This window comes from Fukomys damarensis, unplaced genomic scaffold (assembly GCF_012274545.1).
Source record: "Fukomys damarensis isolate Sample0158 unplaced genomic scaffold, DMR_v1.0_HiC HiC_scaffold_3, whole genome shotgun sequence".
NCBI classification, from domain to species: Eukaryota; Metazoa; Chordata; class Mammalia; order Rodentia; family Bathyergidae; genus Fukomys; species Fukomys damarensis.
In genome coordinates, this window is record NW_022900915.1 from 43,877,762 (window position 1) to 43,893,420 (window position 15,659).

At 46.2% G+C, this 15,659-nt stretch overlaps 2 protein-coding genes across 12 annotated transcripts in view; both read right to left on the minus strand.

The window, feature by feature from the left end:
* Window positions 1–10,260, minus strand: part of Zcchc9 (zinc finger CCHC-type containing 9) — a 19,691-nt gene extending 9,431 nt beyond the window's left edge. For 5 of the 9 annotated variants that reach the window (XR_004518694.1, XM_010642789.3, XM_010642799.2 and 2 more), the window contains exons 1-5: window positions 10,186–10,260; window positions 8,907–9,319; window positions 6,601–6,751; window positions 6,274–6,366; window positions 4,267–4,335 (exon numbers count right to left, since the gene is read on the minus strand). Coding sequence is in view for 8 of the 9 variants with exons in the window: in XM_010642789.3 (XP_010641091.1) it covers window positions 4,267–4,335; window positions 6,274–6,366; window positions 6,601–6,751; window positions 8,907–9,290 (697 nt within the window). In the remaining variant the exon portion in view is untranslated. The other 4 variants (XM_010642809.2, XM_033767904.1, XM_010642782.3 and 1 more) reach the window with 4 other exon arrangements.
* Window positions 10,261–15,199: 4,939 nt separating this feature from the next.
* The window catches only part of LOC104875384 (creatine kinase S-type, mitochondrial), a 201,396-nt gene continuing 200,936 nt past the window's right edge, over window positions 15,200–15,659 (minus strand). For 2 of the 3 annotated variants that reach the window (XM_033767917.1, XM_010642915.3), the window contains one exon: window positions 15,200–15,457. In XM_033767917.1, coding sequence (XP_033623808.1) covers window positions 15,338–15,457 — 120 coding nt within the window. In that variant the 3' untranslated portion in view covers window positions 15,200–15,337. The remainder of the gene's footprint in view (window positions 15,458–15,659) is intronic. The other variant, XM_010642887.3, reaches the window with a different exon arrangement.

Here is a 15,659-nt window from a genome sequence, read left to right on the forward strand (position 1 = left end):
GAAGTTTTGAGCTTTCCGGGGGGTCAGGGGCAATTAAAAAAAAAAAAAAAAAAAATGCAGTGAGTGCTGCTGCTGAGCGCCACCCAACGAAAAAGGCTCCTAAAAACACGGCGCGGTTCCTCATCCACCTGATTCACCAGATCCGGCACCATGTGACGTCTGGCTCTGCCCCAAAGTCACAATGACCATGAAAGGAAAATGCTTTGAACTGATGCAGGACACAGAGGCAGCCACCAGTGCACAACTAAAGATTCTCAGGAAAGAGGACTCTAGAAATGCTCCAGACAGGGGCCAGAAAGGCAGGCTGAGTGTGTCTGAAGCATGGGGCAGGAGCCTGAGAAGACTCGTGGCATCATTTTTAATTATAGAATGTTCTTTAAAAATTTAAACATACACCTGTATTTTTCCATTTTCTATTTTCTCTAAGGCTGCTGGTAGACTACTGAACTGGTATAAAGCAGACATTTGAAAAGAATAAGGGCTGGCTGGCTGTGGGCATGAGGATGTCTGGAAAAGGAACTTGAGAACCCAGGCGACAATCTTGGAACACAGCTGTGTGGGAAAAATGGAGACAAGCAGGGAGCCCCGTCACTTTCCCCGGGGAAGAGCTGAGGTGGCGCAAAGCTCCAGGTGGCAACGGAACACCGTGCAGGTGTGAGAAGAGAGGTACAGCCAGCAGACAGGGCCAGATAAGGTCAGGAGTCCCAGCAAAGTGAAAGACAAACTGTTAGGATGAGATGAGCTTCACAAACACCTAGAGCAGAGGAGAGCAGCGGAGAGCAGAGCGCCCACTGCCAGATTCAGGGCTTCATCAAAGTACGCTGAGAATGCAGCAGCAACACCCATGCCTGTGTTTCCAAGTCTGCACACTTCCTCCCCAGCATCGTGCGTGTGACCAGGTCCCATCCAAGGCCACAATCCCAGTGCCCAAGACGGCCAGGAACTAAGTTTGCTCTCCTCCTTCGGCACTCGTGAGCTGGAAAGACATTCAGCAACAGCAGTCCAAGAGACGCCATCACTCAGGGTCTCAGGATCGCAGCCTGAGAGGCACTCCTGTCACTGAGCACCTGCAACTGATTTCTGCTGCCTTCACTACTTTATAGATCATTAAACAGAAGCAAAGAGATCCAAGGACAAAATGTACCCAGCGCCTTGACTCGGACTGCTCAGAAAACACATAGGGCGCACACCGCTGACAGCCATTAGCCCTGGGTGACCGCGGTCCCAAAAGGCAGTGAGAGCAGCCGGCTGTGGCCAAACCATGTGACTAAGGCAGTCGCTCTCTGCTGTGCGACTCTGTGTGGCTCATTTCCTGGAGCTCAGGGATGCTGAGCTATAAGCTGTCATCGTGTTTTCCTCTCACACTGAAAAGAGAAGAACGGCTCCTATTAAGATTAGAAATGTTGAGTCGTGCACACATGAAAACAGAGAAGTGCTCCTTTTCTTATTTGGTAAATATTTTGCTTGTGATGCATCAGTAACTAATCACAGCTGTTTCCTTTGGTTACAAATGGATTCAATCAGGTAAAATTTCAGATGAGACACAAACCACCAGTTGTTCCACGCTACAGCACAATGGCGGCGTCAAGCTGGTGCTGCGCACGTATTAAGTATGCATGTATTCACCCAATCAGACGAAGCAGCTAATGGGCCTCCGATTAGGGCTCCAACTCTCCCTGGCAAAGCCTCCCCCTCACCCTGGCTCATCCGCAGCACGCCAGCCAAACGCTATGACGCCCAGCACACAGACTGCTACGCGCCGTCACTCTGGCCAAACCTGCACCCTGAATTGTGGCGAGATGGTCTCCCTCAGAATCAGAGACAAGAAAGAGACGCTGGGGAGATTTCATTCCATTTTAACCATTTTTTTCATGTCAAAACTAAAAGAAGCATCCAGCAAAATCCTAGTTTACCCACATAGGCTTCATAAAACAGCTTTCCAAAGGGACTGCTCTGCATATCCATAATCAATGATGGTTCCAATCTAGAATCTGATCTTCAGAAAAAATGAGCAAATAGTAAATGCATTTTATTGAACATTTTAAAAACACAAGAGTTTTGTAGCAACTTATAAATAAATTTCTATGGTAATAAACTGCTATTTTGAACCAGGAGAACAACAGAACCAAAAATTCATTTACAAACACAAAGCAGTAAGCTTTGTTTAGGGATAGTTCACTTTAATGCATAATTCTGCCTTTTAAAGAGATGATTGTTACAATCAGGTGTATGGCCACTTCGTAAGTTCTGCCTGTTCAAAGAGGTCCTTTCAGAGAACCACTTTAATCATCCTGATTCCTCTCCAGTGATTTTCTCCACAGAGCAGGAGAAGTAACCACAGTAGACAGAGAGCAGCACACTGGGGGATCCATGTGGAGCAGCGCAATATCTACAGCTCAGGCTCGACTCCGGGAACTCAGCTTGAACTTGTAAATAATGAGCTTGGCAAATAATGAGGTGGCCACGAATAAGAGCATCAATTGTTACTAAAAATTAACAACCTTAGGTGTCTTTGTTTTGGGTTTCTGCACTGCAGGTGCATCCAAAATTTCTTCATAGTCTGCACTCATTCCCTGTGCCCAGCGACCAACGGTGACCACCCTATCTGGAAAGGAACAGAGAAGCCAGGATGTAAGAAAATGGTAATCCCACACACCCGCTCAGACTGGTCTCGGTTCCACAAGGAGCTTGTTTTGATATGAATAATGACAAGGAGGGAGAAGAAAGTGAGCAGTTCTGTAATTGATTATAACCCTTGATTTCAGAGCACCACAAGCAATTTCTCAGTCCAATTAGGGAAGCGAGCTCCTGTTCAGCAACGCACAAACTGATGAGGAAGCATTTCCATTCTTTCCCAGAGTTCATCATTATGGAGTCAATGAATTCCCAGAGTTGTAAACAGCGAGACTTATGAAGCATTCATTTTAAATGCACAAGATTCCACCTGTGAAATTATACAACATCTGCTTGTCAGTCTTGCCGTCTGGGAAAGAGCAATCCTCCAGGAGGGAGAACTCAAATTCCACTTCATCATTTCAATCTTACTACTACTGCGTGGTAAAGACTATCTTCTCCCAGACAAGACAGTAAGCAAGAACTCTTGGTTCCCAGATTTACATTCTACTAGGGACAGGAAGCAAAGACACTGAGAGCTACAGTGTAGCGCTGTGACCACAGGAAATGAAAAGAAATGTGCTTTTCCCCTAAGAATCACTGACAGGCTACCCTGTGGTCTTGATTTTTTAAAAATACAAATTATCCAGGCAAACTAAGAGAATAATAATCTCTGCTTTTTCAAAAGTCTGCTACAGGCATAGTGAATATTTATGAAGAGTCTGATGAACAAGGCCAGTGTTTCATTAGGAAGAAAATAGCCAGATGCTGTGTCGATAACACGCTTTTAGTATTTTTGGCAGTTTTTGCTATCAACTCTGAATTAAGTACACACAAAGCAAATGTGGATACTCATCCTGTGAATACTGAGATTATTTTAGGGTTTGATTTTTCTCTTGGTGAACCAATACTTCCTATAAGCAACTGAACAGGCTGTACTACAATTAAATTCACTCAATAGCAAATATAGGCATAAAGTGCTTTATAGAGCAGGGTCCTCTAAGGCTCACTGGCCTCTTCTTTTCTGGGAGCAGGAGAGTAACAGTTAAAGGTGGCGTCAACTTGAGTAAGAAAGTGCTCCTAGGTGCGGCAGTTCCGGGCCTGGATGCCCAGTGTACTGAAGAGGACGCCCCATCCTGGTGCGAGTGGCACCAACCCTAAGGCCTGCGGCCTGGGTGGAGTAGAGAGAAAGGAGGAGGGCTCCCTTCTGGTGCTGGGGAGCTCCAGTCTTCACCATCGCCTTTGGACGTCCGCCTCCAGGCTTCCAGCGCGGCCTCCAGCTTCATGACGGATTCGCTGCGAGCTCCAGGCCTTCGAACTTTCTACTGGACCGCCTGGCCCTTCCGCACTCTTCCACCCGACTCTGCGGGCGGCCAGGCCACGATGACCCACTTGTAAATCCTTTGTATATCTGTACTGTACTAAATCTATTCCTCTCGAGAACCCACACTGACGCAAGGACCTAAGGTTCGTGACCCTGTACTGTCTACCGTAGACAGAGAAGAGCATAAGGCAGGAAACAGCCAGAAATGGCTGCAGGCACGAAACAGCTTGTCTAAGATCGGCGGCAGCCCTGCGAGTTACTGACAGCAAAACCCAGCGCACAAGCAGGGATTCCAACCTCACCCTTCTCAATGGGGCCCAGGGACTCACCTGAATGCTGACTTTCAGGGCAATCTTTCTTCAGATGTTCCACAGAGCCACACACTTTGCAACCGCCACCTGTGAAAAACACCGCCACTGAGTGCCATCTCATACTTACATGGGACTTTCATTATCTCACAGCACTTGCCTGTCACATGGCTGGAGTCAGGAACTGAAGCAGGGGATACCACCCTAACAGTTCACTCTTGGCCGGGCGTGGTGGTGCACGCCTGTAATCCCAGCACTCCGTAGGCTGAGGCAGGAGGATCGCTGTGAGTTCAAGACCAGCCTGGGCTACACAGTGAGTTCCAGGTAAGTCTCAACTACATAGTGAGACCCTGTCTCAAAACAACCAAAAAAGCAAAACAAAAAATTCACTCTCCACTCCTCTTAACCTCATGGAGCAACATGGCCTTCTCGGGAGAAGGGAGAAGGGAAGGGAGCCTCACGGTCGACCTCACCGTGTCGGACAGCCATGGCCTTGGTCCCTGGCACCTGGGGACCGCTGTCCTGTGCAGATGCTTTCGCCTGAGGGAGGGTGGCTGGGTTCTCCCTGCGTGGCTCAAAGGAAGGGAACGAGCCTCACCGCTCTATGCTACAGACCAGACACGGCAGGCGTTACAAAAGGAACAGAACCAAATTTGTTCCAGAGCCATCCCTCTACCAAGCACCCCAGCCCCCCAAAACACTTATGTCTACTTCAAACAACATTCCAGGGCTGGGAATTATAAAACCCATGGTTTGAAATGAGTCTTGTGCTTAGTGGTCAAACACCATTGCTGCACAGTCAGGCACTATCAAATCAAACTCACGGTGCTGAGTGACTTAGAAAAGCGACCCTCTTCAGTACTCCCCTCTCCTTTTTGTAAAAAATCTGGTCACTTTGGTTGACCATTCAGTCATTTTTTCTGATTAGTTTGTTTTCCAGGCCCAGGCCCAGGCCTCTTTACCCTTTCACAGGGCATTGTACACAGAAGAGGCTCTGAAAGACACAGGTGAACGCCACCGTTCATCCCGTGAGGCACACAGATTCTAAGATGTGTCACCGTTTCACCCACCTCTCAGAAAGACAAAAGGCTACCACTCGTGGGATCCACTGTCACGTTCCAATTTCAGACACAAAATGTGAAAATATCTGCGTCTCAGAATCAACGAAATGGCATTTCATCATCTTCGTCGGACAGGTGAGTAAACAGGGGGATTCAGCAAAGTCCCCAGACACTGTGTGTGGTGCAGGGGTATAATCTACATCCGAGGGCTCCAAAGCCACACTCTTTTGTTGGACTTCTCCATGGGAGAACTCGGACATGCAGTGACTAGAACCCAACAGCCCCAGCCATCACATGGACACATGGCCACCAACTCCGTGGGCATCACTGACTTTCTTGAGGGGCCCTTCATGGTTGCACAATCCCATGCCAGGAAATGAGGAAAGAAAAAATTCAGAAACAAAAACTATGGCAAAACTGAAGAGAGTGCTCCACCCATGATACCTCAGTGGTATGCAGGGCTGCAGCTATGTCTGACACTGCTTTTTAAAGTCTTGCTGGAGTTTACGATAACCCCTCTGCGCTGGCTGTTTTGAGAGTGCAAATATAAAATACACTTTCATAGACAATACAGAGGCAAGTGCTGCTGGAAACACACACTCTTGTTTTCCACTTTACTCGTGTATTGAGCCAGGTTGGGAAACAAACCCACTCTATACAGGAGCACGCGGTAACAACAGTGAAATCCTCAAGGCTGCGCTACATACCCAAGAGTTTGTTCAAGATTGATTAAGAAGGGACACGAGGCTGCCGGCCTGGAACACAGCACTGAAGGAGGCCCAAGCAGGAGGACCACAGGTTGGAGCCAAGGCTGGGCAATTTAGCAAGACAAAGAAAAAATCAAAAGGGCTAACGATGTAGCTCAATGCAAAGCATTTCCAGGTTCCACCCCAGTACCACAGGAAAAGTAAACTGAGCAGCAACTCCACATGACAGCTCGGTGTCTGAGAAACCAGGCAGCACTCACCATCAGCATAAAGTCCTCTGGGATTGTCAGGACAGGATCGGGACAGGTGCCCCATCTCCCCACAAACAAAGCATTTTGCAAAAGGGAATTCACCTGTAAGAATCAATAATTCCTATGAAGTTCATGATTTATAAGTCACATAATGCACTTGACTTTAAAATACTCTGAAGAGAAATGCATTACTTTTTACATACCTTGAAATTTGATTATGAGATTTCAAAATATTAAGTGGCACGCTCGTAACAAACTGTGCCCCCACCCAATAACCCACTGGCTAAAAACTGGCCACCTTCCCCATGAATCGAATAGGAAGCTGGAAGAACTTACCGAGAGCAGGATCCACTTTAGCCCTGCACTTGGTTATTTCGTGCTCCGTGGACCCACACCGGTAACATATCCCAGTACCCATGTCTTGGTTCTCAAGGGCAGCAGGGCAGTCGGCCACTCCATGGCCAGGTTTTCTACAATGAAAACACACCTGGGAAAACCAAATGTGAGTTTCCACACTGTAAATGCACTAGTGACCCATCAATCCCTACTACCAAGATATCTTTAAAGCACTGCTCATTTTGAAAGCATTTTAGCTCTTTAAAAAGGAAAACTCAGTATTTTATTAAGCAATCAGATTTCACTGCCATCTGAGGGTCTCGGGATGTTTCCGAGATTTTTCAATCACAAATCCATCAACCTCAGAAACAATGTTACATATGACTTTACAGGAGGCAACTGCTTAAAAGAAATGAACAAATATATACTCAGTTCACTGAGAGACATGTGCCCAAGAGAGGGCATCTGCTGGCAGAGGCAGACAATGGCTACAGAATTATGACCTAAGCTAGTATCTACACCTCTACAGGTCACAGAGTTGAATGGACTGGGATCCAATGGTTGCGCTTATAGCCAAAAGCGTAACCTTTTGGTTTTGCATGCTTACACACACTGACATGCAGAAAGACCAATGCCATCTTTAGACAGAGGCACAATAAATTCTACAGAAATTATTTATTCTAAGATGAATGTTTGGCTCCAACATAAAACTGAACGATGTACAGACAGTTACTGAGCACTCTGGAAGGTCCCTCTGAGGCTGCTGCAGTGAACGAGACCACCAGCTACCACCGAAGACAGCAGGCATTCAGATTGTGATTTAAAGTGGAAAACACTTCTGGGAAAATAATCATTTCACTATTTTCTTCAAATAGGCACTTTTTAAAAAAAGAAAAATTCAATAGGCAAAAATAAACCTCTGTTTTGCACCGATGCTGTTTTTCTTCCCCATTTACAAACACTGAAAAATAAGTATATTTAAATTCCACCATGACCCTTACACTGAGAACGAGCAGGGTGGTTACTCTCCATTAACTTCATGAATTTGAATAGTAATGGTTATTATGAGGTCATTTACAAAAGAGTGAGAAAACGGAGATGGTAGGGCAAACAGCCACGTTATTTAGTCTGCCTTTTATGAAGAACGGCACCCGCTCCCTTAATCACAAATGGAACACTTCCTTCAGAAGGACAGCAGAATGCTTTTCGAATGGTTTGTAATTCACCACCCTGCTGATGTCAATAACCTGAAAAACAAATTAACTTACTGGGCTTAAAAATATTTTGAAATAATTAATTTTACAATTTAAACAAAATTCTATCCTAAAGCAGATAGGAATGGTTACCCAGGAAGAGGACACCGTCAGTATTATCACCGAATAGCTGTGCTTAAGTGTGACCAGGCATGGAACCAACCCTGTCCGTGGGCAAAAGCCACATTTACAACAGTGTAACAATGAGCCTGCACTGGTACCAGCGCTGAGCTCTACATTTGGAAATCTGAATAAAAAAATGACAGCAACAAGCCCTGTTTCTTCTGCATTATCCCCTAGAAAATGAGAAACTCCCACAGAGAATGGAAACAACAGGACTAAATATTTCACTTCATGTGTCTGATAGTTTAAAATCTTAGACTAAGAACTACAGGAAAAACCCGCTGCCCCCAGGACTCCTCGCCATGTAATATGGGGAGAGAAAGGGCAACAACTAGGTAGACTGCCAGTTTCAACTCTATTCCTCTGCTCTGTGGCCAATGTGAATTGTGCCAGATCGCCCTTGTGCCTTGATTTTTCATGGAAAAAAAATCCGCCCTTTCCAAGTAACGGGAAGCTGCGGCACCTAATTATCCTCCAATGGCTATTTGAAAGGGGGCTATTAAAAGACAGGGTACGAACACAGTTTTTCTTTTTTTTGCAATGCTGGGGATTGAACCTAGGGCCTTGCACATAAGTGCTGCACCACTAAGCTATATCTCCAGCACAATACAGATTTTGAAGTTAGAACCTGGGTCTGAATGTCACCTCTGCTGCAAGTTAAATGGAGATGGGCAAGTTGCCTAACCTGTTTGTACCGTTTTCAGTGTGTTCTTCCCACAAGACGGGAACAATGGCACCACTGTGTAGTGTGCTGTGATCATGAACCGGCACATGAAGGGCCTATGTGCCGAAGCAGCACAAATCTTACAAAGACGCTTTGTATATCCAGGACACAGCAGTAAGGCTCTGCCGCCATGTGTGCAGGTCTGAGAACCCGAATGAGTTTCTAGCTACAGAGAGCCAACAACACGGCAGAAGCCGTGACCTCACCATTGCGTGCTTCTTGGCTGCCTGTCGTTTCAGTCGCCTTCCTTCCCGACGACTGTCTTTCTTGAAAGCAAGTGCGATTTCTTCCCTCACTTCCCGGCTGTCTGTGGCTATCACCTGCCCACTGGGAAGCGTCTGTGAGTTCTGTCTCAGGTATTCCATGAATCCATTTACATCTTCACTGAAGTACTCTTTTTTCTTTTTATTCTTTTTATGTCTTACTTGGGGCCTGTCATTTTTCAGGGACAGCCTCCTGGCTCCAGGTGGCTGAGGCTCTGGTGGGTGTGTGCTCCTCCCCTGCAGGGACCCCTCCTTCATGTCCTCCCAGGAGGTGGCAGGCAGGGGTTTCTTGCTCCGTGTGGTGGTTACTCGCGCCCACCGGGTCATGGCTTCTTCTTTGGGGGGAACTTGTCAGTCTGCATTTACAAAATAACAACGTGGCATTCACAGTACTCATTGTATCGAATAAACTCATGTTAGAACCTGTAATTATTAAAACACTTTTTACGTCATTGAGATATCTACAGAAATATTAATTCTATGATGTGCTGCACAGCTATGCCTCTAACTTAAACCAAGTGTTTATGGAGACGGAAAGGCTCGCACCCCGGGGTGCTCAACACCATTCCAGAAGTTAATTACAGTAAAAGACACACTGCCATGAATTCCCTCAAAACGCTCCTCCTAGCTGGGAACACATTCACACATTCATCCCATCATTCTTTGGCAATGTGCCTTTCTCTGCAATAAGACTTTTTCAAATGCAAACACTGACCATAGCTTTCGTTCATCCCTTATGGACACATTTTAAAGGAGTAACCTACTCCAAGACAAATTAATTTATAGATCTTTTACAAAAGGGAAGGTTACCAAGAGATGAAGAAGGGGAAAAGGAACGGAAAAGATAATAACGATGTGCTACGTCCAAGCACCAACTCCCCCGCACTCCTGTCCACCGTCACGCACCGCAAACATGTGCCCATAAAAGTTGCAGAAATCATTTGATCCCCACATAAACTAAACAGTGCTCTGCGTCCTCCACACACTGGTACTTCCTAGCATCCGGGGACTTTTTCCTGCACCTGGACGCCATGTAAACTCCCAGGAAAGCACCCCGCGCCTCTCCGGGACAGCGAGGACACCCGAGGGCCGGATTCTCTGCCGGGCCCACGGAAGGGAGGGCTATGGCGCGCTGAGGACCACGGGAGACCCACAGTCCAGCCCACGTTAGTCCATCCAGGGCCGAGGACCCCGCAACGCCGCGCAGAAAGAAGCTTCTTACCGCGCGTGATCCTCCAGAGCAGCTGAGTCGGCTGGCCAGAAGAACCCGGTGGGAGACCGGAAGTCCCGCCTCCCGCGTATCGCCACTTCCGGCGGAAAGTCGCGCTGGCTGGAGATGAGCCACGGACTTGCTTCAAATTCTCATTTTAGACATGTGCTCACGGGTGTGTGAAAGATTGCAGATCACACAGGATTTGAAAGGCGCTGGCCTCGGCGCCGAGGACACGGGGGCTGAAGAGCTCCTGCTCTGTACTGTAACTCTACAGCTTAGTGGGCGAGACAGACGCGGGGTGGGTGGGGTAGCAGGTGCCCAAGGGTCTTCGGCAAGGTGAATTTCGAACTGGACTTCGAAGAACAAATTATTGGTGGAAGGGAGTTGAGGACATGCTTAGCAGACCAAGCGGAGGTTATCAGCGCAGTGGGGTGGAATACTGATAAAAGTCTGAAAAAGACTGGAGGCTCTGATGGGAGCCCTCGTGGCCTTCTGCCAATGCCAGTATTCAACTAAAGTAGTGCACTTTGCGGCCAAAATTTTCGCTTTTGAAGAGGGAAAACTTTGTCTCTCAACAACTCACTGTTTTCTCCTGGGTCTCACCAGATCCTGTGTCAGTGAGAAAATAAAGTCATCACCTCCTCTCTGTTCCCCAGAACACTACTCCGTCCTTATGGTCACGCTCGACCATTTTACCTCCTAAATCTTCATCAGATTGCTTTCTCTACTGCCACCTGCCTGTCTCAGCGTTCATCAGGTCTCATTGCTGCACTGGTGTGACCATCCGTTCTTGCTCCACTTCCTCATTCATTTTCCAAGTGAACACTGGGGAATATAAATCAGACTACTAAATCAGATCGTTTAAACCCTTCTGTTGTTTCTCGTTCTCGGATGCAGTTCAGACCACTGGTGCTTGGCTAGCCTCACCTTGTACAATCTCACCCGCTTTTGAGCTTTGTGCATAGGGACCGTCTGTCCTTCAATCTTTCTAGCTATCTCCAGGCCTTTGCATATATTATTTTCTTTGGCACCCCTTTTATTCTCATTAAATTCTTGTGTTTCAAGGCTTTTCAGATTTAATTCTCGCTTCTAAAACCTCCCTATCAGTAGGGGCCTATTGTACACCTATGTCAATCTATCCTGATGGTACCTTTCAAATCTGCGTGTAATTGCATGATGAATTGTGTAAAAAAGTTTTTTTACTTTATTCCCATTACCTGGTGCACAGTTGTTGTTCGGTGTCATATTATATTTGTTAACTGGATGAAGAATGGTTACTTTATATATCATTTAAAGCAAACTCAAAAGTGTCCCAGTTTTAAGAGGAAAGATTAAAGTTATACAGGAATATTGGGATTTGGTGTGGCTAGTTTCACAAATATCCTAAAACAAAACAATCCTCCAGCTCTTGAAAATAATGAGCTTTATAAAATAATACGATAGTGTTTCTCAGAAGGATCTCAACCAGTTGCCTTCTGGTTTTAAACACTTAGCTAGGTTTTATTTTTTGTAGGTGTCAGGTACGTGTACATAACACACACCACTAGAGGGCATATGTAACTAAAATTTGTCCTGTAAGTATTATGCTAAACATTAGACTAGATTGTTCATTCGTGGAAGTGAAGGGACATGTCAGTCTGTTTCTGTGAAAGTGTATCAAATAAATGACAATAAGGAGATCATAGAATAAATCCTTGAGATTCAGGAGAAAATATTAACATTACTATTAATATGAGCTGATTTGTAGTGACTATTTTATAGATAACTAAAACTATGTTTAATGCTTTACATTCATTACCTAATTGCCCTGTGAGGTTGGTGCTATTATTTTTTTCATTTTTACAGTGAAGAAACCAGCTCAGGGAGCTTAGGTAACTTAGCCATGGTCACACAGATGTTAGAGAGCCAAGATTTAAACTGAGATTTCAGTCTGCTTTATCATACCGCAGAAGATTGTCTTCCTGAATCCATGTTACACTTTCCTCAGTTGTCCTTATCCATGCTTTTTTTGGGGGGGAGGGATTCACATCTAGTTTAAGAGATCTTTTACTTTCCCCTTATACTTACTGAAATACTTAAATGTATTATTTTCATAATAAGACATAAGCAAAGCAAATGTTAAATTAGGAGCTAGGGTGTTGATTATTACAGGCCAGTAGTTCATTTTTTTAAATCTTGGGGTAAGTAATTTAGCTCAGTCGTAGAGCTCTTGCCTAGCAAATATGAGGCCTTGGGTTCAGTCTTCAGCCACTGAAAAATTTAAAAAAAAATATATATCATGTATACAGATCTTCCTTATTTAACAACCAAGTCAGTTCTTGCAACTAGGTCATTAACTGAATTGGTTGCTAAATGTGGAATTGTATATACTATGTGCCTTACAATATTCAGAACAAAGGAAACTCCACCTTGATGACTTTGCTTTTTTGTGTGTGACTTTACATGCAGTACGTTAATGTATGACAGGAAAGTACAATACTGTACAGTACAATCAGTTCGCACCATGGTGAGGTGCGACTGGCCTTGTAGGTTGACCCCGAGAGCCACCTCCTTGGGCCGTTTTCGATGTTTGGTTGGAGGGAAGAAGAGCCTGGGCCCCATATGCAGACGCCTGTGGTGGCCTGGAAATCAGAAAGCCCCTTCCCTGCAGGAAAGACCCAGGGAGGTTCCCAGCCACAGGCTGACTCCAGCTGCTGTCACCCCACACCCACGGGCAGAGCAAACGTGAAATGCCCTGTGACCAGAGCCCCGTTCTGCTCACGTCATTGAGGCAGAATATCGAGTGCGCAAGAACTCTTTGTGTGCTATGATTACCTTGGCTGGAGGATCCAGCCTTCACTTGGACTTTTAATCATTAATTGAGTTCCTTTCTCTCTTTCAGTGGGCTCACCTTTTATAAAAACATCTTTCGCTTTCACCATATGGCCAGAGTGCTTATTTCTCATGGCAAAATTACAGCTTATTACACCATCTGCAAACAGGACCGCCTCACTCCTGCACTTGGCGGGGTTTGCGGGGAAGGGATAGTCTTGTACATTGCTGGTAATGCAGTCAGACAGCCCCACAGCTCAAGAGTTTCAGACATAAGTGACCAGAGAATTAATTGCTAATAGTCTATGAACAAATCAGTGCAGATGCCGGCATGCTTACTGATGGCTAAAGGTGAGAAATGATTAGGTAAAAAGCAGCAACAGAAAAGGAAAGTACTGTCTGGAATCCCGTTCTTTAGATATTCAGTTGATTTTTGTTGACACTGTTGCTTGAGATGTACAGACTACTAATCTCTCTTTTTAGATGAGTAGACATACGTTTTATGCCAGTGTTTATCTTTTAGCCTTTCTTCTGATGAAATGCTAGTGTGCATGCGTGTGTGTGCGTGTGTGTGTGTGTGTGTGTGTATGTGTATCTCTGGCTCATTTATGCTTGTGTGTCTTCAGCTGCACGAATTCGCCTTCGTTCATCACTCCCAGAAGAGACAGGACCAGTGCTGCTGACTTGCCTTAAAGATGCTGTGAAGAGACGCCGGAGCTGGATTATTAGAATAATGATGATTTCTTCATTTACTTATTTGGCAAAGACTTACACGGTACTAACTATGTTGAGCATTAAACATACTAATGAATTTTATCTTCTCAACAACCCTCCCAAACGACACAGGTATAATTTAGACCGAGGAAGCTGAGGAAAGGGGACACTGCCATTCACTGTCATTCGGTGGGAGGACTGGAATTTGTCCCCAGCAATGTGGCTTAGATTTAATGTGCTCACCCTGACACCAGTCTGTTCCTTCGTCCCTCTCCACCCCTGAAACACCAGCCACTGCCTGTGGTGTAGCCCCTCTTCTGTCTTAGGCACTGGTAGGAAACAGCTCTCAACCACACTTCATTCGGGGAACTTGGCGTGATGTCCTGAGCTGTGTTTCCTCTTCCCACGCCAGTTAGCTGCCCAGAAGTCACAGCAGTGCCTGTGATTTCCAGCACAACTGTATTCTTTTCATACTTTTCTCAGCAGCAGGAGGGAAGACAAGAGCTGCTTACAGCACTAGTTGAACACAAACCTGCAGTGCTCACTACTGCATGGGCAGAGCTTGCTCCCATCCTGTTAGTGCAGCTACCGTTTGTCCCTCGAACCTTGGCAGTCTCACGACGTCCCATGCAACTCCTCACCCCCACCTCTTTCATGACTGCAGACGTCACAGGTAGGTAGCAAAGAGTAACAGGGCTCCGGGTGAGAACTGAGGGGAGGATTCAGCTCTCAAGCTACATTCAAGACATTCTCCGTGTTTTGCACATCAAATTTTGAACTGCTTTTGAGGAAAGGAACACCCAAGTGGACTGAGGCCAAACCACCTGTGACAAAAGGTTTCTGTCCACAACCCCTAACGCAGCCCAGGATGCCAACCCCTGCCTCTACGGCCACGACCAGGTGGGGAGGCCTTGGTCAATGACTGTCGGGCCCCTCCTTTTATTTCTATTTTATTTTTGGCAGTACTGAGCTTCACAGTGAGCTACACACCCAGCCTTTTTTCAGGTTTTATATGTCTGGGAAAGGTTCTCGCTAAATTATTAAGTTGCCCAGGCTGGGCTCAGATTTGTGGTCCTCCTGCCTCAGCTCCCCAGGGTGCCATGTCACCACACCTGGTTCAGATTCCCTCATTTTCCCTACCCAGATAAAGCAGAAAACTCTTCTCAAACCCACCTCAAAAGGATATGTTGCTTCTCATCCCTCTGCCTTCAGCTCCGTGCCTACACAACTCAGCACAGACCTGACTCCTGCCTTTTCTCTTTTAGCTGTTGCGCTCGCTCCCCTGCCTTGGATGGCAGCCACGGCTGGCTGCGCAGCCCTGAGAGGACCAAAGGGCTGATTATTTGAGGCATAGTCAAAAGGTAATTGAGGTATGTGTGTATAAATGGTCTTAAACATAACAGTTTTACCGAGCTAAAATATTTGTGTATCTTGCTACTTGTAAATGTGTGTGTCAGCCCTTCTCAGTAGTAATTAAAAATTAGAGAAATAGGCCGAAAATATTAAGGAGAGTTTTATTGTAAAGATAGGCAGGAGATGCAGTTTTACATTTTTCCAAGTCTTCAGAAACTCTCAGAGTAGAGACTTCGTGGCGTCTGTTGTACCAGCAGGCAGACGGTTACAAGGGGACGGGGGCTCACTTCCGGCTGAACTGCGGCAGGGGCGGCGGCACCTTAATGTCTTGCCCTCTCTCCAGCTTCTTCTCGCAGTCCACCAGGTAGTTGACCCCGTCAATGACGATCTGCACCAGCTCCACCTGGCAGCAACAGGAACAAGGGTTAGCAGGCCCTGGAGGGAGCTGCAGGGCTTTGATGACCAGGGGACAGGGAGGACAGGCGGGACAGGGAGACTGGCCACCCGCTGGGTCTGTGACAGTGTCTTCCTTCTCACGCTTCCTGCATGGCTAGTGTGAGATGAGGTGGAGGGACCCCAGGGCACCTCTCAGGCGCTCTCGGTGA